The sequence below is a fragment of the Brienomyrus brachyistius genome, chromosome 10, assembly GCF_023856365.1.
Source record: "Brienomyrus brachyistius isolate T26 chromosome 10, BBRACH_0.4, whole genome shotgun sequence".
Taxonomy (NCBI): Eukaryota; Metazoa; Chordata; class Actinopteri; order Osteoglossiformes; family Mormyridae; genus Brienomyrus; species Brienomyrus brachyistius.
In genome coordinates this window covers 1498101-1525062 of record NC_064542.1, presented here as the reverse complement: position 1 = coordinate 1525062, position 26962 = coordinate 1498101, and the positions used below count along the sequence as shown (strand labels likewise).

General features: G+C 39.7%; 1 protein-coding gene across 3 annotated transcripts in view; it reads right to left on the bottom strand.

The window, feature by feature from the left end:
• Positions 1-1497: 1497 nt before the first annotated feature.
• The window catches only part of LOC125750956 (ectodysplasin-A-like), a 54909-nt gene continuing 29444 nt past the window's right edge, over positions 1498-26962 (bottom strand). Inside the window, exons 2-8 of one of the 3 annotated variants that reach the window (XM_049029339.1) lie at positions 21501-21603; positions 9121-9153; positions 7188-7382; positions 6883-6908; positions 6601-6652; positions 5785-5915; positions 1498-4584 (exon numbers count right to left, since the gene is read on the bottom strand). In XM_049029339.1, the coding sequence (XP_048885296.1) occupies positions 4324-4584; positions 5785-5915; positions 6601-6652; positions 6883-6908; positions 7188-7382; positions 9121-9153; positions 21501-21603 (801 nt within the window). In that variant the 3' untranslated portion in view covers positions 1498-4323. The remainder of the gene's footprint in view (positions 4585-5784; positions 5916-6600; positions 6653-6882; positions 6909-7187; positions 7383-9120; positions 9154-21500; positions 21604-26962) is intronic. The other 2 variants (XM_049029340.1, XM_049029342.1) reach the window with 2 other exon arrangements.

The following is a 26962-nucleotide window of genomic DNA, read 5'->3' as shown; positions in this document are numbered from 1 at the left end:
GCCTATATATGGTCAGAAAAAGACATCCGTCTCGGCTAAACGTGGACCAAAAACTTCAACAACAATTTTTGGTCTAAATAATGGCTGTAACAGTCGACCAGATTTAGTCCAAAAATACAGCAGTCATGGATATCTGGTGCTCGGTGGCACTTATGAGGAAAAATGGTAGACAAATGACAGGAGGGGATGATATAATGGGAAACTGGCAATATATGCATGGTGATGCAAAAATCAAGCGAATGATAATGAGGAAGATGATTCCAATCAGGCTGTGGGGTGGCGTGGTCGTTCCACTCTTAGAGGGCGAAGTTCACACGCTCCCCGTATTGCAGTTTTTTTTTTACAGCATGCAGATTGGTTAATGAATGTCTCCAAATTGCTCGTAATGTACTGTATGATCAGGCCAGCTCCATTACTCAGTACACTTCGCATCACACTCTTTGAAGGTTTCCAGTACCTTCAGGCATTTTCCAACAGAAAAGGAGAGGTTAAGTTCTGATATGAGAAACACATCCATCTTCCAGACATGCTGAGATTTGTGCAAGATTGATTTGCAGCAAAAAAATAATAAAATCAGTGCGGCAGTGGTAGGAAAAGCGTACAAAGCAATGATTTTTCCTAAGGAACCAATTTCGAGAAAAGAGAGCGGACGGGCACTGAGCTCTGGGGAATGTTTGCTGCGAAGTGGTGAGCAGTCAGTGCTGAGCTTCTCTGGTAATCTGCTCTACAACAATATTGAGTGTGTTAAGACGGGTCTTTGATCATTGTCATATAATATTCTTTGAGCATTTCTAAAATTTGAGGACAGAAGTATTTTTGACAAAACACGTTCCTGTGTTTCTGGAATGGGATTTCTGGAAGAGTTCAGGTGAGAAATTAAAATGCAGAAGGCCAATACAGTAATTAGAATTAGTTCATTTTGTGCATTTATACAAGGGTCCAGTGCACATGCCATAATATATGCGTGTGAGATGGACTGCTGATTGTAATCAGGCGATCTGCGCCAGATCTAACATTCTGCTCAATTTTCATTGCAAATGGCCTGTAGATATTGAAAATAGATGGCTGCTGAACTGAAAATGACACAATGGGGGAGAAAATGAGAGAGAGAGAAAAAAATTACTTAGAAAACAACCGTTGGAAATGTGAAAAGAACCCTTAGTTTCTTTTTTAGTTCACACACACACAAGACTGTCACAGCTGTGCTAGTCTGAGGTCAAGACTTTCAGCTATCTTCCAACCCAATGAAAGAAATAGTGGTTCCTGATTCTACAGGAAGGCTCAATGATCCTCTCAGACTGTTTGTCTCTTTGAAACATGAAGCTTGACTTCCTCTCAGACACGTTTTTTATAGTAGGAAATCTGAGAATTATTGAACATGATCTCACTGATGTGATCTCATCTCTACTGAGATCTAGAATAAAATACATATCTTTTCTGAGAACTTGTGCTGCTGACTGTAGAATGGTAGAAACAAATAAAATACAATAACAGACATAACTGAACAAATCTTTAATCATATGAATCAAGACAGTTGATTTACAAAAGGTACTTTCTATTTTATATACATATATACAATCAAAATACAGTATACAAATGTACAGTATATTCCAGGACGTAGGATAAGAACAGTTACTATAATCATGTACTACGGAATTCAAATTAATCTGGACTTCCAATGATGGGCGTTAAAATGTAACAAAAATAAAAAACTATGAACCAAAAACAAATGCAGTATATGATAAATGATCTTAAATGATTTTAAGGTCCTTTTCAATTTTAGTCTTCAATTCAACACGAGAAACACAGCCTGAAGCAAATTGGTTGAAGCCGTATTGTGACTTACAGAAGTTTACCATTTTGGTAAAGCCGTGTATAATATTATACTGTATATACATGTTGATGATATGAATTTAATGCATATTCTTGAAAATCAAATACATGTTATTCAAGAAAGGAAGACAATAAATGATGCTTTTCTTCAGTGACAAGGCATTTAAAAATTGTTTACATCTGAAATGAGCCTGACGTAAAAAAAAAAACTGTATATATATTCTTAGTTTTTTGGATGTCGACAATGCAACAATACTGTGCTAGCATCATCAGCAAATACATTAAATCTGTATCAACATTAAAAATATGTAGTTTGGTGGCATTAGCTTGGGCACATTCTTAGATTATTCTTGATCGGGCCCCAAAGCCCTTGATCCTCCCCCTGTTTAAATCGTCTGTGTTTATACGGAATCATACTGGATAAAATGTTACATTTCCACCTAAAAGCAAAAATGTTTTTAACTTTCTTCCCTGTAATAAGTTCTCTTGTATTTTGTAGAACGTGTATACATATTTTACAGATGCTCCTCTACTTACGAACAAAATACGTTCTGAACGGCCATTTGTGACTTGAAATGTCCGTAGGTTGCTATTCAACATCATTTTAAGGGTATATGCAAATACAAAGAACTTGGATGCTGGGAGTACGCACGCTACGCTGCTGCGCGGCGGGATTAGCGGCCAGGAGTCGTACTAGGCGGAACTGGCGCGTGGAAAAAAAAATTATGTTGCGGACAGGAAACTGAAGCTCAACGAACACAATTTGGACTTATAGTCTTCTTCGTTCGTATGTCTGAAAGTTCATAAGTTGAAAGTTCGTAAGTAGAGGAGTGTCTGTAATATATTAACTTTTTTCCAACTGTCATGAGAAAACTAATCTTTCATAAAGACGATTTCTTAACAGGACAAGTATTTCCATTTGTGTTATATTGTCCATTGTTTGACGGATAGGCCTACTCTCAGAAGCAGTATAATGGTGTTATACCTGTCTGTGAAATAATTTCTAAATTGGTGCATCTTCTATTACTCCAGCAATTCCCATTCAGCCATTCACAGACATCCCACTTCTTCCGGAAGTTCCGGGAATCTCCCCCAAATTGACAGCAGCTCCCAGGCACTCGCAAATGATGCGCAATATATCCCAGAAATCTCTCAGTCCGCTATACATTGGCGGTAAAATTAGCCGTCAAGAAGTTTGACTACCACTACTAGAGGTCTGCGCCCCAATCCAAGCCCTCCGCCTGAGGCCAGGTCAGGGTCAGTTTTTAATGTTCAACTCCAGGCTGGGGTTGGATTTTGTATTAGATGTTCATGTGTGATTTCTCTTTTTTTGTGAAATGAGCGAACTGCTTTTTATACTTGCTGGATCCTTCGCTTATTTGTGCTTTCCATACCAACCCCAACATACAACCTTAGACAGCATCTAACTTTAACAGTCATACCATCCAGACATTATATGGCAGTTTACGGTATTTTAAAAAGCAACACTATGTCGTTTCGGTATTCCAATATTTGCCGGGGGGTGGTCACTGCAATACCACTCATGCCTAGACAGCCCACACTCAGTTGTCCCTCATCCGCCTCCCTGAAATCAATATGCATAACGTGGGATGTCTGCATTCAGTCATCTATTCATTAAATCAGCTAATCTCAAGCACATCTCCAATTAGGCTCATAGTCTATTATGGGATATGAGGCTGAATGCATCACTGTCAGGATGCTAGTCGAATCACGAGGCACATGCACACAAAAATTCTCTCATGTGTTCTGAAATGCCTAAAGCAAATTTAGGTCACCAATACATCTGAAAAGCAAGTCCTTAAATTGGGGAGAAAACACTGGAAAGAGAAACACTGCCAATTGATGCCTGATATAAATATCTTCTCAAAGCATTTCTTATTCCAATATGTTATTATTATTTCACTTTTAAAAATAAATCTTCATTAAAGTTTTGGGGATGGAAAAATTCTTAGAACAATACTTGGTTGTATATTTAGTTTTCTGACAGTTTTTGAAAACATCACCATACATCAAGAAACACTGCCGATATGAATTTTTCAGTGATTTATCTGGGATTAACCAGTATAACTAATAAGTTTGCAGAAGTGAATCTAACCAGTGTCATTGTAAACAGACTTAAAGCCTATAATTAAATATCACAATTGCAATCAAAAGCAGGTAAGAACCGTTATACTGAAAATGGAAACGCCTCTGTGGGAAATGTTACAACCACACTAATTTAAGATGCTTGCACTTGTTTCCCTTCTCTGTCACTATGATTAGTTCAGCTCTAATGTACATCCAGGCAAACAAAGCAGCCATAGGATAGCCATTCCTGCAGATGAACAAAAATTAGATTTAGTCCATTAAAGCAGGTTTTTCTGTTACTGTCACTATCAGGCGGACTCATCAGTTCATTTGATTCTTGAGAATCTTCTTTTCATTTCATGCTTTGAAAAAAAAATAGAGGATGGGATGCACAGGTAGTACTTAGGCTTGGCCAGCAGGTGGAGCATCTCCCAGGCGGATACTCCCTAGAAAGGTGGTGTGGTTAGTCATGCTGATGGAGGTGTCCTCGTACACCATCTTGATGGAGATCTTCTGGTGGGCCCTCAGCAGACAGACGCCGGCCGTGTAGCAGGTGTTGAACTTGCGCTGGCCTGTCTCAATGCTGCAGGTGCATCTCAGGAACGGGGTCTTATCAACCATCACTTCATAACTGGCAATGTCAGTGAAGTTGAGGTAGTAAATCTGGCATGGTGCAGGAAGACAGAACAGAACACATTTCACTGGCATGATGAAAAATTTTATCTCTCGCTGCTTTCCGCTTAACGTCAATAGGAACACATTCTTTACAATGATGCCAAGTCGCTTGCAATGATTCCATTATAAAATCTGGACTAATGGTTGCCTAAAACCATTAAAGAACTATTTTAAAATAATAATGTAAAATATATATTCAAATAAATGAGGGTTTTGTAAGGGGCTGGCTTAAAAATGCTGCTGGAGCTTATCCTGATTGCTGCAGATCGTTTGATTCACCCCTACAAAGAGGCCAAGAAGAGAAGGTTTCATCAAAGACTTATTTTCTTGTGTTAAAATTAAATCTGTAAATTTATTACATCAACATGGGCCAAATATTGTGATAAAAGATCTGTAGCATTGTTCTCCTTTTTCATGTAATGGCCAATATCATGTCATCTCACAATTAATCATCTCTAATCTTTTGTGCTCGACTCAAAATGTTTTCAATTCAGGCTCATTACCGAGATCAAACAATAATGCTCTTATGTTATTCTTAAAATATTGTTTCCCTATATATCTTATGATTGCCTGGCATACATTTATGAGGCCACAGCATTAAACCATAAACATGCATTAATTTAACATTCATTCGGGAAGTGCCACCAATCCCACTGAAGTAGGTTTGCAGTTAAATAAGGGATCAGCTAAGAATTATATTCATCTCCAATAACAGCTTCTCCAGGGTTTCAGCACGCACAGGGCAGGTGTCTGGGGACCATGCCAGGGCATCATAGGCTCTGCATACTATGGCCGTTTCAGAGATGGTAATGAGCTTAATTACCTTGGAATGCAGAAAGAAATTGCATGAAACAGGGACACATGCAAGGACCACACAGAGGGAAGGCAGGATTTAAACCACCAACCCTGGGTGTGTGAGGAAACAGTACCACCTATTTAGCCACTGTGCTACCCAAGAAGCAAACACATATTTCAGTATAGCGTATATACTATGCTATGTCATACTATGCTATGCTATACTGTACTATAATCATATGCACTTGCTGGAGTAGGTTTTTGTTCTGAAATCCAGTTAATTGCAACCACTCCATTTGATTGCACCTGTTTAAAGAATGTTGCATTACTGCAGTGAGGTGGGGCACGTGGCATGCGGAGGGGATGAAGAGTTAGGCCCAAGACCGTACTCACTTCTACCTGACTATAGATGAAATACGTGCCGTCGACCAGCACCTCCAGCTCCCCCGAGCGCGAGTGCATCTTGAACACCTTGTGGTGTATGGATATCATCTTCCAGTTTTTGAGTACACCTTCTGAAAGATCTCAGCGTGAGAAAAGGGCCGTCACTCAGCATCCGTCACGATGGTGGAAAGAAAATCTACATTCATACATGTGTCACCAATAATGAAAATTTTTATTCTAAATACCTAGACCTTTATTTAGCAAATTTAATTGCGGCTGCATATTAACAAGCAGAACTGACACACAGATTCACAGAAATACTACACAGGCCTGAAGCAGCCTTTGTTGAGGGCTGTATAATAAAGGCCACCCACCCCCCCCCCCCCTGCATCATTTCTAGCAGAAAAAAATATGACTCAAAAATGTGATAATTGTGCAGTCATAGATAACTATGTGTGTGGCTAATGAGGCACCAAGGCAACCTTTGCTAAAGCTGGACAGACTGTGCATTCTCTCATACACACTCCATTCTAATTTGGTACAACAACAAGGGAAATATATTTAATGCAACAAAATGAAAGATTTTCTATTGTATTTAAAACACAAAGCACTATTAATTAGCTAGCAAGACAGAAGACAGTGCAAATCTCATTTGCAATATGTCATAAATTTTATTTGTATTTGTTGATAAATAAATCATAACACCTACACACACTGTAGCAGTAATTTATTTCATTATGACTTTTGTACTTGTACACAAAACAGAATGTTCCCTCTAATGTATAAATTCAACTTTTTTTTTTATTTTATTAATTCAGTGCTTACCTTCCTTCACTTGAATTGTTGTTTCCTGGCCTTGCAAGTGAACGACAGCAGGCTAAAAAAAGAGAAAGAAATAATAACTATGTAAGCACGAGTATGCATGTCCATAGTAAGAATACAATGTAAGCACCGAGTATGCATGTCCACAGTAAGAATACAATGTAAGCACCGAGTATGCATGTCCATAGTAAGAATACAATGTAAGCACCGAGTATGCATGTCCATAGTAAGAATACAATGACACCCTTCATTGTGACTGAACATTGAAAATGAAGCATATCCTACCTGGATGCTTTTGGCTTTTTCTATGGCTGTGGGGCGAAAAAAAACATGAAATTAGACATTTTTTTTCAAATCTCGCTCTCAATATCTGATGTTCATTCTGTTTTTACTTGACATGCTTTCGGTGAGGGAAAAGGGGAACGATTGGGGCTGATTCCAGGATTCATACAGGGGGGTCAACCAATAACATGTTTTTAATTGGTGAGTGACAAGGAGGAGGCACTCAGGAGGCCAATTATCTTTCAGCTGGGCTCAGTGCCCCGCCCAGCTTTATGCACCTGGATGCATTTAATTGCCACATTGTTTACCTGCAGGTCCTTGTGGGCCAGGGGGCCCCTGGGGTCCTGGGGGGCCTTGAGGGCCAGGTGACCCAGGGGGTCCTGCTGGTGCCATCACATTGCTCCCTGGGATTCCCGGTATTCCTGGGATACCAGGAGGGCCTGGTGGCCCTGGGGGGCCAGGGGGGCCCGGAGGTCCTGGTGCACCAGGGGACCCTTTTTTACCTGGGGGAAAACGATAAAATAAAACTCACCTGCTGACACTTTAAACTAACTACCTCAATCACACTGCACTGGCACTTTACCTCAATCACACTGCACTGACACTTTACCTCAATCACACTGCACTTACACTTTACCTCAATCACACTGCACTGACACTTTAAACTAACTACCTCAATCACACTGCACTGACACTTTACCTCAATCACACTGCACTGACACTTTACCTCAATCACACTGCACTGACACTTTACCTCAATCACACTGCACTGACACTTTACCTCAATCACACTGCACTGACACTTTACCTCAATCACACTGCACTGACACTTTACCTCAATCACACTGCACTGACACTTTACCTCAATCACACTGCACTGACACTTTACCTCAATCACACTGCACTGACACTTTAAACTACCTCAATCACACTGCACTGACACTTTAAACTACCTCAATCACACTGCACTGACACTTTAAACTACCTCAATCACACTGCACTGACACTTTACCTCAATCACACTGCACTGACACTATAACTACCTCAATCACATTGCACTGACACTTTAAACTGGTCTCATACAGTTCTAGATTTTATAAATATTGTTTTATACTATTTTCTACTATTACACCCTTAAACAGGTTTTTATCCTGTTTTTGTATTGTACTCTTTAAATGAGTTTATGCAGACTTTTACCATCTTATCTACTTATCCTGTTTAATCTGCTCCACACTGTATTTCATGCTGCTCCTGTGTTTATACTGTGTTGCAGTTCATTTTCTGCTATAATTCCAAGGCCAATTATCTACCTCCTACCCACTCACTGCACTATTTGCTGCCTGCACTTTGTTGTTGCACTACAGTGTCACAGTAGTTTGTCTGATTGTCTTGTCTGACCGTTGCACTGTCATATCACAGCTGCACTCTATGTCCGTCCTGTGTTGTTAACTGTCACACCATTTGCTCCAGAGAAATGCAATTTCAACCCTCTGTGTGCTTGCATATGGCTGGGCTGACAAACATTCTTGACTTGACTAATAATTATATAAGACATAAATGTGGATGATCGTTTTTGTGGGGCAACCAAAGAAGAGCAGGAAGGGGCCGCAAAGGGGGTCTGAATGCTTCCTCCTCACTGCTTGTGGAGTTTACATGACCCCCCCCCAGTTTATGCAGGTTTCCTCTGGCTGCTCTCGTTTCCTCCCCCTGTCCAAAGACCTACAAATACTCTAATGTGGTGTTACTAAAAGGTCCACCAAGTATGATTGTGTGCGTGTTATATACACACACACACACCTGCGGGTAGGAGGTAGATAATTAGCCTTGGAATTATAGCAGCAAATAAACTGAAACACATGTATATGTGTAAATGTTCGTAAGTCATTATTCAACATCATTTTAAGGGTATACGCAAGTACAAAGAACTAGGATGCTGGGAGAACACATGCTATGCTGCTGCACAGCGGGAGTAGCGGCCAGAAGTCGTACTAGGCGGAATTGGTGCGCAGAAAAAATTTTTGACAGGAAACGGGAGCCCAACGAACACAATTTGAATTTACAATCCTCTTCGTTCGTATGCCTGAAAGTTCGTAAGTTGAAAGTTCGTAAGTAGAGGAGCGCCTGTGTGTGTGTGTGTATACATATACATATACAAACACACACACACACACACACACATGTATATATTATATATACATGTCCCTACAAAGGCAGCAACTGAGAGGGGTTTCAAAATATTACCTTTTTTCCTCTCTTTGCGTTTTCCATTTGGTTCTGGAAAAAAAGGCAAATGTGTCTCAGCACAGCAAATTCAGCAATTAAATGGAACCCATAAGTACACATTGAGTACGGGGCTACAGCCACATGCCCTGAAAGCACAGGACATAAGGCAGGGGAACTGCCTAGACAAGGCTGCGAGAACTGGGGGGGGGGGGGGGCTGCACGTACATCCTATATTTAATTTGGCTTCAAAAAAAGACCCCCCCCCCCCCCCAGATGTTTGCATCTAAATTATTCTAAATTATTAAGTTGTGTTCCCCCTCCCCCAATATCAAACTCTCTCCTACACCACTGTCCCCTGACAAATACCTTAATTTAATACTTGCACCATTTTCTAAACATGACATCATCGTATCTATGAAATTGTCAAACAAAAGTCAGCCATCTGTCCAACATCACATCTAATGCCAAAGCACTTACAGCTTCACTTTCTCCTGTAGAAGTGCATTACCTGTCTATCTTTAAACAGAAGGGCTGAAGTTAAAGGTTACATATTTTCATTAACATTATTACACACTTAAAGGGAACTTCAAAAGGGGCTTTTTCTCTTGCTCATCTATTCAAACATGACCTTTGTATTGGAATTTTCAGATTATCACTCATAATAATATTCCCATACTTATTTTGGTTGGTTTGTTTTCTCATGATGAAAGGCAACCATATCGTTCATATCTTTCTCAATCATGTTACAGGAGGATTACATTCATCTATTAGCATTATAGCTACTATACAGCATTATTCTGTATTGTATCTATATTATACATTCTATGCCATCTTCCAGTAGGAAGCAGTCATGAAAAGCAAAGGCGGCTTAAAGGTGACAGCCTGGAATATTTCCTCTTTTAAATATCAGCAGATGTACTTTAGCCGTATTTCTATATTTGGTTGCATATTAAGAGTGACATTTAAGAGTGAAAAACACCTACATATAAAAACAACACAATGCAATTAATGTGCATTACTTCCCAGTTCATTCCCAAAGTACCAAAAGGTTGATGACTAATACTTAAATTTTTAGGTTCATTAAAAGTCTTGGCCAAAGTCAGATCCCCAATGTGATCTGGGTGGCACATGCACTCTCAGCCTTTAGCCTCTTTTTCTGAGAGAGTGGCTCTGCAGGTTGGAACCCTTTACCCGTGGTCAAAATGTTAAAATCTACATAGGTATTCTATCCCTGGGTCCTTGAACAAGGCCCTTAAGTCTTTAATCACTCTAAGAATTGGCTGAAGTTGCTTTCTCAGTTACTCTAAAGTATGTTGCTGTAGCTAAAAGTGTCTATTACACATGTAATGCCTTTAAAGTATTTAATTTCTGCAAGTATTTCGGCCTAGATTATAGGACCGACATTAGCTATAAGCAGAACAGGCAGTTGACTCGAGCCCCAGAATTACCAATGCTGCAAACTGACGGTCATCAGTTCTCTTGGCAGGGGGGCCACCCAAGTAACGATTTGCCCAGGGCCTCATAAAAGCAGAGCCGGCCCCAACAGCATATACCAATCACACTACACGAACCCTCTGCTATTTTGGGCATGTGTAATTCTAACTATATTTTCCTTTCATTATCGGTTTCTATCCGGAAAGTACAGCGTGAAGCACACTGGAGTTTACACTCGATGATGGTGACACCTGGACCCAGCAATATGATACAGGATTTCAGAAATTCAGCCACAAGGTGGAGCACTTCACCAAAAGTGAACATAAATGTAAAGAATACAATTTTTAAGGTAAGGTAAAGTGATAAGTGATGAAATAAAAATAGTAGCATTTCTACAAAGAGTAACATTTTGTAATCATATATACAAAAATCAACCCAACATCCTTTATTTTCTCAAAAAGGCTGGAATATAGGATTTATACAGTGAAACAGTTTAACAAAAACATTTAAATTATTCATTTGATAAAGAAGTCTGTTTTATGACAGAAATAAACCACAAGTCAGTTTTGTACCCATTGACCCTAGTGTCTGACTAGTGGTATGTTGTCAAAACCTGGATTAAAGTTCAGCATTGTGCAGAATGTGGATTAAACAGCATGGAAAGGAAAGACTGTCATGCCGCCAAGACAGATCCAGTGTTTCAGACCCATAAACAGAAATATGCGGTTCTGCAAGCAAGTTCTTCTTCTTAAGAAGCTGATATATATAACACATGCCATACCATTGTTATTTTAAAGAACCATAAAAAGGTAAAAAAAAGGCTTCACGGCTTAAGTCCCCTACAACATGTAGTCATATGTTTTATTTTGAGCTAAATTGCTGGACATATCTGCATGAATTTGTGTTAACGAGTGAAGATTCGGTCTGTCTCAAAATCTGGTACATGTTACGACCATAGATTTGTGAAATGCCGACTCCGTGTGATCTGGCTTGGGGGATTACAAAAGGCTTTGTATGTGTATGGTGAAATGGGGGGGTGGTGGGGGGGCTAGGAGCAATCGTATTATTTACAGGCGGAGGACTATTTGCTGCTCTTATGACAAGCGGCTCACAAGGTGGGTTTCACGTTTTTAAACAAGCACCACACGAAGGACAGGGGTCCCGTCCTCTGTCACGCAATATGAGTCCTTGGGAGCTCAGGATGGGGGGGGGGGTGGGGGGTAGCACTTGTTGCTTTCAGATCCAGTCCCCTGGAGAAAGCAAAAGGCAATTGGCTGCATCAGCAGTGCACGAGCAAGGACAATTCACACAGGGGATAACCATATGTGTACCCCAATCTTCCAACAATTATATTCCTGGAACGCATTCCAGTGTATATTTATTCTGGAAAATCAAAGTAGCGTGTTCTTTCAAAGGATGTTCTGACACAGTGCAAGCACTTGTTATTAATTAAGGGCTATAATACAGTATGTGCTTTACAGGAACAGGGTCAAATTGGACAGCTTTTTTTAAAAAATACAGATTTCTAAAACTAAACGGAGCACATAGGACCAGGCATGTCTGTAATCAGTGAAAACAATTTTGACTTTATTGTGCCAATAAAATGAAATGCACTGGCCAGTAAACACAGTGATACGTGACTGCATCTATTCAGCAAACAGCAAGGAAGTAAACAGAGTAAAAACATTACGAGGATTGGCCATGAATGGGCAACGAAACATCACAACTGGAAAGGTCAGCCAGAGAGGGGGTCCTGTAGGACTGAGGCTTCGAATCCTTGGTCCGCAGATCAGGTCCGTTCCTGGGCCATTATCCCACCAGACCTCTAGGGGTAGCATTTCCCTCAGGGGCCTTGGGTGACAGGCGCCCTAAAAATTCGGAATATAACTGACCTTGTTACAGTTGGGAGCCTGATATGATACTGGGTTCAAAATCTGTATTAGCACCCTTGCTTATACTGAAAAATAAAACGCAGTGTCATGAGATATGTCCCATATTTCCATTTATATTGCAAACCCCCACTTTTACTGTCGGTGACCCCCCGCCCCTCTCAGCCCCCCTGGCCTGTTTTACTGGTCCATTTTACCAGTCCGTGAAATTTTTGTACAACATAAATTGGTCCATGGACATCAAAAGGTAGAAAAACCCTTCCTGTAAGTAAAATATGAAAAGAATATGTGGAGATATAGCATGAACTATACAACATTAATGGGAAAAGAGTGCGCAGTTATTTTTATTATATGTAAAATGGTTCAATGGCTTTCAACAGTCAATGCAAACCAGCCATAATTGACTCATCCTTCAACTGGAACTTCAACTGGATTTTCCATGTCATATGATCATAAAAACATAAGCAGTAAGAGCAGATTTGACATGAGAATGTATAATCACATCTGTTTCTTCTGGGGTACAAATAATATAGAAGAGCATGATTAGACTGTCTTGTGATTAGAATATGAAGTAAATCCAACACACTAAGGAGCGTCTGGCTGGAGTGTGGCCTCCCAGCACTGCCCACCACAGCACGGTAAAATACACAGAGGGACCAAGAAGACCCTTTATCTGCTGTACTCCTTCAGGGTGAGTCTAAACCACAAGTGTGGCCCTACCAGGAATGGCATTTGGATTAAGAGCAAAATATTGACATTCCTTATGGTATTCTGAACAAAGACGGAAAAAATGTGCCACTGGGATGCATGCTTTGTTGGTGGTACAGGCAGGTTATACAGTAAAAGGCCCGAAGATTTCAGGCAAACGCATTTCTAAATGTTTAATGTGTAACTTACCGATTATACAGAAATGTACGATTTAAATATTTATGAAGAGTACAGGGTGATGCTGTGGCTCCATACCTTATTCACCAGGGTCCCGGAATCTGAATCCCACCCCCTACTGTAAGTATGTAGAGCTTGATGTAGAGGTACGCATGTAGAGCTTGATGTACTATAGAGATGTCTCCCAGTTACTCTGATTTGCTTCCATAGTTCAAAATCTGTCAGGCAGACTGGCACCTCTAAGCCATGTGTGAGGACTATGATGGACTCACATCACTTCCACAGTGTGCTGCCTGGGACAAATAAAAAAGATGAAAAATGCTTCTGCGAGTTGCACGCTGTTGCTTAAATATCGCGTCTGATCGTCAGCTAGTTTCGTGGCAATTTTCATGTAGCACAACGGTTTAGCACCTTGATGTGTGACAAAAAAAAAAACTGCTGGATCAAGTCCTAGTATGGCTTCAAGTAACATCTGCTTGTCACTTGTGTAAATGAAACAACTGTAAAACTGCAAGCTATGAAGGTCTCCATGTATAAAAATCACCCACTAATCAACTGCAAAACATATAAAAACTCCAATTAATATTTCTTGAGCAGCTTGAGTTCAGTATGTTGACTAGCTGTAACTCACAGCTGTTTTCATTGCAGATTTTGTTGAATGGTGCACTACATTGTGACTGTTTAAGTAAGAACAGCTCCTGAACTCTGCATCAACTTCACTTCAGCTTTGTCATAAAAAATGTACAATGTGAACGCAGACATATGCTGCTGCAGAAGCGATTTAGGGTGAGTACCTGGCTTAAGGACATAACTGTCCTGGTAATGGCATACTCAGTAGTCCAGGTGCTTAAAGCACATAGCTTCTTGCGGTTGATGAAGTCTCCCTTCACTGTCAGCAGACCAACAATGCAGCCACAAGTTACTCCACTTAGTGACCTAAGGCTATTTTTCTCAGGTGTCACTAAGCATATGTTCCCACTTAATGTCAGCAATCATCAAGACCTCAGAAACGCACCAGAGGTCTTGAAGAACAGGTAAAAGGCAATAAACGATGTATGCCATGTTATAAACTCCGCAGACTGAGACAAGACATAAAAGAGCCCAAGATTTCTCTACACGCAATAAATGTAACAAATGGTCTCTCAGTTGACTGAGCGTGTCACGTGTTTGTCTGTAAACAGACTGACTTAAGAAAACAGCGGCAAAACCAGTTAATGAATGGATCAAATTAGCATCAAAGAAAACTGTGTGATTGAAAACACATTTTCACAATACATAAAAAAACATGCATATGCTACAAAAGTCAGGAGAAGAAAATTGCATATTTTTTAAAGCAGAGTATAGCTTACATGAAAAGGAATTTAGACTTTTGCAAATCCGGCAGTAATCAACAGTAAAATCCAACTTTGATAGAGACATATAAGGGTATCTTATAAGTCATCCTCTTCAACCGTTCTGCTGTGAACCCTTCTGAAAATTACCAGTCCTCAGGATCAATTCCATAAGACCTTGCTCTTTCTTAGAAGGCCAAAAGTCTTGCTTAGAATACAATTTATTTTAGAAGTGCAAAGCTGTAAAATCTTTCCAAAGAAAATGATGGTGTCAAATTATACAATAATAAATTTTTAGAAAAACCTCTAATGCGTGAACCCAGTGAGGAGAGCTGCTCTATAATCAGATCAGATGGTGGTAAACTTAAGATTTTTCAACTGATTATCAATTCCTTATTGGTTAAATAGCTGTTTTATCAAGTAAGCAAGAAAATTATATTCCCTTCAAAACTTTCCTGGATGGATACGTAAGTAATGAAATACTTGAGCTATTATTCGGCTTCAGAAATTCCCTAAACTGCACAAACCTTCATATCTTGTATAAAACAAAAAGTTTAACCTATTCTTTCTAATTAATACATGAGTGTAGTATTATCAGTTAGAACAAAACATGGAATATTTATAGTTTGTGATTTACTGAATAATACTTCGTTATCCTTATAATGCAAACCTAAATCAGAGGATTAACTCTGTACCTCTACTCCCATCCATGGGAACTCTTCAGGAAAGGAGTGCATAGGTGTTCCAGCAATTTTCTGGAACTGCACACATTGCTTTCCAGGTAGCACACTAGGGGGCAGTAGAGTACATCATCACAATGCACTGAAATAGAATAACTTTTAGCACTTGTTTCATGAGTGCTAGTAACAGTAAACGATATGTTATTCTAAGAAAAAATGGAAACTTAACTTTGCTCTAGATTAAATATTGTTGTAGATTGTGCTATTTTGGCCTCCCAATCAAGCAACTTGGAGCCACATTTTGTATAGAACAACATGTTAACCAGGGTTGACATCACACCGAAACTGTCAAAGGAATGTTTCAGGGTAACATTTTATGAATGAAGGACCACTGTGTTATAGCCTTGTGTGACTCTGGGCACTTTGCTTACACTTGTGCCTTGACAGGCAGTTTTAAACATCCGGTCTGAAAGGTTACAACTGCCTTCCCCCGCCAAAGGCCTTGAGTCTTTCAATCCTGAGGTCTTATTGTAAATGCTAGTTGGGTTCCCCGCAATGTGTTTGTGATTTACTGTGGTAATAAGTTTCCTAGACGTCGAACATTTCTAGCTATATGGCCAAATGGTCACTACATTGAATTACATTACAGCAGAGAATCAAATGCTGTCGCCCCTGGCAACATAAATATTTCTATCAAAGGTCACAGCAAAGAAAAAGAAATTACCTCATCACAAAACCTACAGCAAATGAGATGTGAACTGAAAATAATTCACTCCAATTGAAAGACTATAAACATACAGAAAACAGCTCCTGCGTCTGATTCGTAACAAGGTAACATGCAAAATGAACCACGACGATGTACTACATTCAATTACATTTACAAAGCTGTGTAACAATAATAAAAATCTTAATAATAAAGTGACCACTGTATCTACTTCAAGGGTAGGTGAGATGTGCATTGAGAAGCCATTATGCACAATGCTGCATACTGAGTCAGTATTGTTACACTCATGGTCTTCCTGTTAGCTTTACTGAATCCATTGTCTTTCGACCTCACTCATTCACAGAATGGTTTTAAGTACAAAAATGCTATTGACTGGACATTTTTTATTCGTTGATCACACCATTCTCTGTAATCTGTAGACCCCGTAAAACACGCTTCCCCAGTTCCAGTCCAGGACGGCCAAAATCCAACACAGTTTGCCGATTTACCGGGTCAAACACATCTCAATCAGCTGACTGCCAGGTTTAGCGGATGTGTTTAAGTGGGGAAATCTGCAAACCATGCAGGATCCTGGCCCGCCTGGACTGGAATTAAGGAACCCTTCTGTGGTACCTGGAAAATCTCAGGAGGGCACCAACAATAACTCCATATTCAAAATCGCAGGTCTAGTCATCTTAGCTGTTCTGTATTAACCAAACCTCTTGACCCTATCTGTGTTCCAAATTGTGGGCTGCATCATTCAACGGATGTGGTCTACGTAGCCCTTGTGGGCTGTGTCCTTCGAAGGATGTGGTCTACACAGCCCTTGTGAGCTGTGTTCTTCAAAGGATGTGGTCTACGTAGCCCTTGTGGGCTGTGTTCTTCGAAGGATGTGGTCTACGTAGCCCTTGTGGGCTGTGTTCTTCGAAGGATGTGGTCTACGTAGCCCTTGTGGGCTGTGTTCTTCGAAGGATGTAGTCTACGTAGCCCTTGTGGGCTGTGTCCTTCAAAGGATGTGGTCTACGTAGCCCTTGTGGGCTGTGTCCTTCGAAGGATGTGGTCTATGTAGCCCTTGTGGGCTGTGTCCTTCGAAGGATGTGGTCTACACAGCCCTTGTGAGCTGTGTTCTTCAAAGGATGTGGTTTACATAGCCCTTGCAGGCTGTGTTCTTCAAAGGATGTGGTCTACATAACCCTTGCAGGCTGTGTTCTTCAAAGGATGTGGTCTATGTAGCCCTTGTGGGCTGTGTTCTTCGAAGGATGTGGTCTACGTAGCCCTTGCAGGCTGTGTTCTTCAAAGGATGTGGTCTATGTAGCCCTTGTGGGCTGTGTCCTTCGAAGGATGTGGTCTACGTAGCCCTTGTTGGCTGTGTCCTTTGAAGAATGTGGTCTACATAACCCTTGTGGGATGTGTCCTTCGAACGTAAATCTTTGAATAGCTTGGGCTGTGAAGGATCCAGTAGGATCCAAGGACTCATTTCTAGGCCGTGTTTCAAGGAGCCTTCGAAATGGGACAGTTGTGTCATGCCACTCGGACGCATCCCGTCTTCAAATGCAGCCTTAGAAGCCCATAGCCCCTGAGCCCCCTTCTATGTGCTGTATACTCCCACTTACAACCACGTGTTTCACCGTTCATACGAGCAGGCTGTTTGCATTAGCAGGCAGGTGTACCTAATGAAGAGGCCACTGAGTGCACGGTGTGTAAAACGGTGTGACATCTCACTCCGCAGTTCCTGAAGAGTGGCACAAGCCTAGAGGTGTTACCCAGCACAATGACTTTCAGGGCATCAAAGCTTTGCCTGGTATGCAGCAGACAATCCACCCTAAACATATGAATTAAAAAGAACTTCTAAATAAAGTTCAGCAGAATGCAGGTGGGGGGCCGTAATGAGCATTCCGCAGCGGTGAGGTCATCTTGCTGCTTGGAGTTGTTTCAAAAAGAATCAGCCTTTAAACCATTTAGAGCCAGAAAAATATGTAATAAAATACTTTGCGCAGAGTTTCAATTAAATACCGTATGGGAGCAGGTCAGATGAAAGACGAAAATTAATGATGTCCGTCGCCTTTCCAAATTTGGACAAAGGGACATTCTTAACCATTATGAGTCATACATGAGTTCTGAAATAACATAGATGCTATGTTCAAGTAAAAGCAAATATCATAATAATTAGCTTTTTAAGCTAATATGTCTGCCAGTGGACATATTATGAAGGTTATCCCCTTTTATAGTGTAGTCCATAACTAATCAAATTAGCCTATGCACTACTGGGTCCAGATCAGCAACGTTTTTTTCATCTGTTTTCACTCTTAGTGTAAAACTATCTAGACCTAATGGAGTGTCAACAGGAAAGAGCAGCCAACTGGAAAATTGCTCTACTCGGTCAGTCCATCCCTTCCATCCCACCATCCCTCCATCCATCTAATAACCACTTATCCATGTCGGGTTACAAAGGGGCCTTCAACCTATACTGGGCGGTAGAGGACACAAGGCTGGGGTACACAATGGACAGGATACTCAGCAAGTCAACCAATAAAAATAAATATTAAGATACAATTTCCAAGACCAAAGATTTTTTTATTACCTAGTTAAATATCTATGACCTACAGTATGACCATCTATGACCTGTGAGCCTCAATGGGCACTAAAAACCTTTGCAATCACAAAACCATTCCAACGTATGATTTCTATTTATTCATTTATCTATCGGCTTTGATTCCCATAACTGTCTTTTCTGTTAAATCCACTGAATCACCCATTTTTCCTGCATTAAGACAAACACTGACTTTAATTGAAAGGGTCTGTACTTCTGTATATATTTTTTTCCTCACAAAAAGGGACCATATAATCTTTATGAACATACAGTCCTGTGAACTAAAACTTAATTTCCCCATAATAGACCAATTTTAAACCTAGAATGTTATAGCCCATTGTTATACGGGTCACTGCAGTACACTGGTCCTGAAATAAATGACATGTGAGAGAGATTATGGAAAAACCTGTCATTAAACTGTGTACAACCGTGTGAGTAGTTTGAAATTAAGATACACTTCAAAGTTTCCTTAAAAATATCCTTGCATTACTCTTAATCCCTCCTATGTGATTGAAGAGCTGCTGAATATTACAACCTCATTGCACCTTTCAATAGAGATTAAAAGTGTGAGTCCCTGACAGAAGGTCGCATGTCATTGAGGAATTAGCTTTAAAAAGTGGCAAAGGCAACACGTCCTATTAAATGAAAGACGTCAAGAGATCAAGACAATTTTTTTGTGCGACAGAGATCTTGCCACAGGCAGTATACAGTGGATCCATCACTAGGAAGGATGCAATAATCTGGAGTTGCCATGACTGAAGGAAGTGAGTATCTTGAAAAGTGTCACTGGAACCTTCTGGAATTACTGAGTGGTAAGGTTCATTTCTGAAAGCTGAATGAAGTTCTGCTTTGTTCACACGGCATTAATCACACTCCCCCCTTCATTTTCTTCATTTATCCATAACAATTTATATTCATACTTCAAACTCATTGATTATTTAAAAACGATTACTGGCTCATGCCAATTATAAACCTGGTTATGGTTGTGCCTGGTTTCGAAAAGAAGTGTTTCACCACGCTGGCAGACAATATCACAGAGGAACTTGCCCAGTTTGTCTCTTCAGCTTATTCCTGGACTGGATTTACCACCGATTTGGAGAAGTGGGCATTTTAGCCCACGCTGCCCTTTTCTGAACCACCATTGTCTTCTTTGTTTAAACAGCAGTAGACAGACAACAATAAGTATGATTTTCCTCATTTCTTTTGACGTATTTCTGCACTCTCTCCTATCCTGTGTGTTCTGACTGCAGTATTTTCTAGCATCCATTAAAATATATCCATAAGCAATATTTGTATTTGCTACTATATCTTTCTACATCAAACTAACTATAACACTAGGTTTAATTGAAGTTAATTTTTAATTGGATTTTAGGTTTGATAACATGTTGCGAATGTTTTTTCTTTGAGCACAATTATGACTAATACCAAGAATTCACCAGTCACGTGTGTGTGTGTGTGTGTTTTCTGAAGCAGAAAAGACATGCTGCATTGCGTAAAGATAAGATTAATGTATAAATCATCAAGGCATACCTCCCTGTTACGGCCACGAAGGAACAGATGTACATAGTTGGAATCATTTTAGACTTCTGCTCTTGATTTTCAAATGAAAACACGAGGGCTGCATATTATTTGTAATTAAATCCCGGGTCTGTGCACGGGAAGCTTTAGAAAATCGTGCCAGGCACTATTCTACTGACTGATTTTTGGATCGAATAAGGCAAAGCAACAATGGACAAACATTACTAACTGGCGTGAGTTATCTTTAGTGCGTGGCTCCGAAGTACTTATGCTAATTTACCCTGACACCAAAGGGGCAGCACAGTGCCTCCAAGATCCAGCTGCACCGTGAAAAGCAGTTTATTTACAGTGAAAGGTAATGCAGGAGATACTCGGAGGAATAAAGTGGCTGCTCTGTAATGTTCACCATGCAGATGGCTCCTCCAGAAGAAAGACAAGTTCAATTACTCATTTAACCCAATCTCTCCCTTAAACCGTAGATATAGGAGGTATAATCAGAGTCAAAGCAAACATTATTGCCGTCTCACGTTATACCAGGATATAGAGAGAGGAAATCGCGAAGCTCACGGCCCACAGTGTACACATAAGACAGGATACCGTGCACACAGGCAGGACAGTGCAATATACAAGGAGAAGGCAATCTGGCAGTACAATGAAGTACCATAGAAATACACAGACACACATTAAATGCAGTTTATCTACTGTATCTAACACTCAGTTTAAGCCTCGGCTTGGGAGGGGACAGCTCTGTGTGGCTGACTGAGGTGTCCAGACCAACATGATCATCTAACATGGCCTGAGTATATGGATAACATCATGCAAAATAAATATATGTTGAATGCACATAATGGCTTAGGCCTAAGAATGCAGGGCAATAGCGGAATGGATTCGTAGTTTGAATTTCGTCATTTATTTCACAAGAACATTCACTGTGGCAAAGTTCATGTACATGTATGTTTTTCCATATACATAAAATTGTAAATATAGTTTTTTTCACTGTGTAGATATAATTCCTGTTACACTGACCAAGATAAGTAATTAGAAGATGGTTTTATGGATGGATGGATGGATGGATGGATAGAGCACGAACCATGTACTGGATATGTGGTTCAAAGATGGATGGATAGATGGATGAATGAATAGATAGACGGATGTATAAATACAAAGACAGAACTATTTATAACTTAGATAGACTATAATAGTACCTAGATTTGCATATTTATGTATAAATATAAGCTATAGAGATACAGTAAATAAACAAAAAAAATAAGCATTCATGCAATGGATGCTTACAATAAAGTCAACAACTGGTCACTCTATTGAACCATGGCTCCACCAGCGAGAGGGAGAGTGAGAGACAAGTTGTACCTGAATCACGTTTCTTCTGATTTCTTCTCACTCGATGCAGGATCCTTTCACTTTCTGCAGAGGCGACTGAGTTGTCTTCAGACGGTGGGGAGGGTGTCTTTTCCTGTGACAGAAGTATGGAATAATGATTTCATTAAAGGATATCTATTTTGCTCTGCAACTAGTCCGTTTAAAACATTAGACACGCAAAGGCTAGGGAAGAAGATCAAGGCAACTTGCACTAATTACTACTCGTGGTCTGGATGACTATAGTTAAACTAAGAGATGAATATATTAATCACACTGAGATGGACTAAGCCCAGAAAAAAAGAAAATAGTAATTACAAAAACAAATAGTTAGCCAGAAAAATGTACGCAGAGTCTAGAGTTTTCCACTCATTTTGAAATTATAGACTTTTCCACATTTTAACTTGTTGAGAAAGGGACTCCTATGAAAAAAAGAATCCCAGTGACTTCCCTTGCTGTATCGTTCTTATGAATCACAATTTGACAATTTGTACCCAATATCCCGCCAAAACAAGCTGCTGAGGGTGTGTCAGCACACAACGTGGGCCAAGTTACTCTTTTGTAGGAGAAACTTCTTGTACAAGACAAAGGCACTGTAATCTAAACCCATTTTGTCCATGTCTTCTGGTTCTAGATCCCCAGCAAAGCACTGATGCTTTAAATTTCACTCTTTTACTGTTTCAGTTATACTCATTGGCAGATGTGGAGATTTCAGGTCCAGCGAGTACAAATCCAGACCAAGATTTTGTTTCAACTGACCAGTTGAGTACTCTGTGACTGTGAGTCTTTATACTTAACTGGTTGGCTGAAACAAAATCTAAGTCTGGATTTGTACTCCGGATTTGAAATCTTCAGCTCTGCTCATGGGCTGTATTTAACATAAGTACAAATAACTTGGCAGGACTGAGCTTCTAATGTTTCTTGATCTTCATCTACTACAAAGTAAGGGATTCCTTTTTAGATAATATCAGAAATAATGACATCTTCTTTGAAGAAAGAGGAACTTGACAAAAAAAATGCTAATTCTGTTCTTTATTTATTTTAATATTCCTGTTATTCCTTTTGATGATGATGGGGAGAAGAATAATTTATAAAAGTTTTTTGAATCAATCAGAAATTTCACGTTTCCATTTATTACTTTCCATTTGTAAATGTTAATCTCTAATGTAAAATCTTTAACGTACATCCTGAATCGGATGCCTGACCAAAAGAAAGACATTAATCAGACAGGAATCAATGCTCACCGCTTCACAATTTGATCAACAGATTTGAGAGTTTAGGACAAAAGCTAGCAATTAAGGCATTTTGAGACTTTTATTCATTAATAATGGCATTAATGTAATGCCATACCATTACTTGAGATGGCTGAAAAAGGAGGGCAAAGTTGTTTTGCCAAACCTCAGTAATGTGCAGAAACATCCATATCTATGTGCCAAGTGATTCATTATAATAGTAACCTATTGATTTACTGAAAACCTACATTCCTTAAGGATGATGTTACACTCCAACAGCAGGCTGATTATATACTCCAATGCAGCCCTAGCATGGCCTCCCCCTGACCCCCCCAATACACGCACACACAGACACTACACATGCACAAACACAAAGGGTTTTGGTCAGCAAGCCCTGGGTTTACGGTTACATTTAAAGGCCGCTTGCACGGGATTGCTGAGACAGGTGAGAGGTTTTACAGGAAGCAGTCATCACCTAAATGCTATGTAGATAATTATATTCTTCTGCCATAACTGTCAGCAAGCAAAAAAAGGGGATAGTGCATTCTGCCAAGAACTAGTGGTGCAAGATCTAAGGGCTAAACAGTTCAGCATTTCAAATCAGTGTGATGTGGGGAAGATGGACTGTTGGTGGGAGCAGAGAAAGCGGGTCAGGGCATCATGTCAGATATTCGGGCACAAGCAAACCGGAGCAGGCGAACTGCAGGGTATTTTACATGGAAAGCCACCATTACGAGATGGCAGGGAAATGGAGCTCAAAAGCACGGGGCCGGGCTCACAACACTCTGGTGTCCCAGACAGTAACACTTAAGTTCCTGAACTAAAACTAGTCAGCCAGCTAGTGAATGATGCTGAAATTCCAGAACTCAGATATGACATCCATTTAGGCAAAATAAATCATTCAACCTTTTTGCACAAATTGACTTTTCTATTGCGTTTATCAGAGAAATTATATTCACTAGATTGCTAAGACAATATTGAATGGATGAATGGATGGAATTCAGCCAACTCCAAATAAATTGTTTCTTAGTGCGCAAACGCTATCTGAAATCACAACATTTACAGTATACGTCATAACTTGAATCTAAATTAAAAAAATCAGGTAGTTTTTTAAAAGAAGAATAAGTGAATCTGATTGCTAGACAGACACACACATACATTTATAACTTTTTTTAAATCTGCGCTTTAGGTATGAATGTGTGCATGCTTCAAAAGGCTCAGTAAGACGGAACATGACGATTTTACCAAAGGGTGCTAATGTGCTCCACAAGACTTGAGTCAAGGACTCTCAAATTCACTGTTGCCAAGCACGAGTCTTCATGGAAAATAGGCAGGGGCCCTTAAGTGGTACACTTCAAATATGGCTAAGTAGCTGTGAACATGAGCCTGTTAAAATAAACATCGCCTAATATAATTACCACGGCACGATGCATGAAATTGCCAACCAAGATATATATTTATATTCCCAGCTGTAAGTGACAATACACATATTAAAAACAGGGGCTAATCAGGCCAGCAACTACAAAGAAAAAGAAAGCATCTTGGTAAATATGATTAAACAAAACGATTCATGTTTAGTACAGCCCTACTATCAGACCTTATGAGGGTATTAGGTTTCATGTTAAATGGGTAGGACATTACATTTTACTGTAACACATGCTCTGTGAAAAGATACAGCGGAGTGTTTACCTAAAGCTTTAGTTCAATTCATTCTGATAACTGAACATACTGTGTCATATTTTTCTGAGAACCTTGTAAGTTACTGTAACAAAAACACAGCAGTTTTCACAACAGCAAACTAATGACTAAGGACTAACAATCATTATATGTCATATATTTGTACATGAGTAATATTATATATAGACATATGTACTGTATACATACTGTATATATACTTAAACCTTTCGAAAAAACTGGAAATCTTCTAAAGGGAAAGTGTATTGCACATGATTGTCAAGCACCCAGAATTAAAAGATGTGTCATTCTGATGTGTCATTAAATAGAATTAAGCATTTCGGAAATGAGAGCAGTATTGATCTGATGGATAAACAACCGACTCATGTAGTGCCTGCATAATTACAGAAACATCTGCAACGTTCCAACCAGCTTTATCATTGGTTTTACATGAATACATTTTTAAATAAATTTTACATTAAGTTCACCTTGATTAGTGATTAAGCTTACCTGATGCTTAAATCCTTCAGAGCTGAAAAAAAGCTACTCAGCATCTCATTCCACTACAGAAAAAGTGGTATTGATATAGCTGCTAATTGTTTCACTTCATGTGGTTACCCAGTATAACAAAAGATGATGACATACTTTGTATCACATTATTATTTCTAACTGCCACATTTTTGTGGCGTACGCTGAGTAGCGCGGATGATTGTGGTTCCTCAAGGCCTGCCAAATGTTAACGGAGTCACATGTAAGCAGAAGGTGACAAGCATGTGAAGACATTGGGAACCTGAATGGGGAGGGTGGGGGCTGTGGAGGAGGAATACCCAGAGGGGGATGGTGGAGGGGGTGGAATCTAGAGAATAAGATAACGCTGATTATGAATACCATCGTTTTTGGGAGGGCGGTTACGTCTCGTGTTTTACAGCCTACGACACAGGGTTACTGGGGGAGTGGATGCTGACCCGCCAAACGAAAACCTAATCAGTCGGTTTCGGTGGCTGAAAAGCAAGCGAGATGCCTTGTCTAGACTGTGCAACATGAGTCTATTCTGTGTGCCAAAACAATAGTTCACAGGTATATTATATACATACACAGACTGATTTCCAATTTGTTTTAAACTGTACCCATAATTCCCTGGGAACTGACTGTTTAGCCATGACATGTCATTTTCTAACTATTTATTCATCTCACATGTATATATTTTATAGCTGATTCTAGCAATATACGCTACATTGTACTTCCAGATTAGATGCCGGATTGTATTTCGTTGTCTTAGTACCTGTACTTCGTGCAGTGACAATAAAGATGAGTCTAATCTAATCTCACCTCTGGACTTGTGTAGAAGCCATCATGCTCATCGTGTTGTGACAACAACCATGGCGCAGAAGCTCGGGGTTAAAAGCAATGAAAATCTTAACTGAATTCTCAGGAGATCATGAAGGTGTATTTATTTCACTTCTTCCATCTGGCTCACATACCGTACAAGGATTGCAGTTTCTGGGGATGTTGTTTACATATGAGACAGGTCCCTTCTTGGGGCCCAATGCAAAGCAGACAAGAGTTCTTCACTATAAAAAACAAATTACTCAGAAACATCCTAAGGGCATCAACTTGTGCTCAACTTGTCGCTTGAGCTGCGTCTGGCTTCCTTATGGTCTCAGCTCTTCATACAAATAAGTGTCATAAATTGGGAAACAATTGAGCCATCCCTTCAGGGAATAGGAAAACCACTAGATGAGAGACGAGTACAAAAAAGATATCACATGCACCCAGGACTCCCTAACAAAACTGGTTCTAAGAGGATACAAGAGTGGTCTTGTCAAGCAAATACGTCAATCTGAACAAAACAGCAAAACCACTCGATATTTTGTAACATCAGGGAAGAGTCTACTGGAATGACTTCACTGTTAATTGTTGCTCTTAAGTGCTGCACCGTCCCTTAAAGGATGTACCTTAATGTAGATTGTTTTTTGTCATCCGTGTGTGCCAAGTAGACAGTAACATTTGTGAAGAGCAGCACTCATCCATAATCCATGGAAACTCAAGACCGTAATGTTGGCAAAAGCAGAAAACACACTCGGAGTAGAATTCATTCAAAGCCATTGCTTTTTGGGGATCTTGGTTGATATCATCTTCCACTTGGATCTAGACCATATTACTGTTTTTAATTGTGACATAAAATAGACTGTTGTGGTGTACAAAAATTAATTTTGTAGAAAAGAGTAGCCAAGCATATGTCCATTGACTGACATAACGATAATGAATCTTTACATTTAACACCACCAAGAATTAATTTATAAATGTGAACTATAATAAGTATTTTGAGTATAATACTTTAATTATTACTTTTGAAGGCATCCCATGATTAATTAATCAGAAAGACTCATAAATCAAATCTCAGAAACCAGCACTGAATCCAGTGACAAAATGTCCCAAGGTGATGTGACTAACATTCACTTTTCCACAGATACCAACATGTATACATTGACGTTACGAGACAAGGGTGGAAATTAATTAACATAAAGCATTTTATCTACACATTAATGG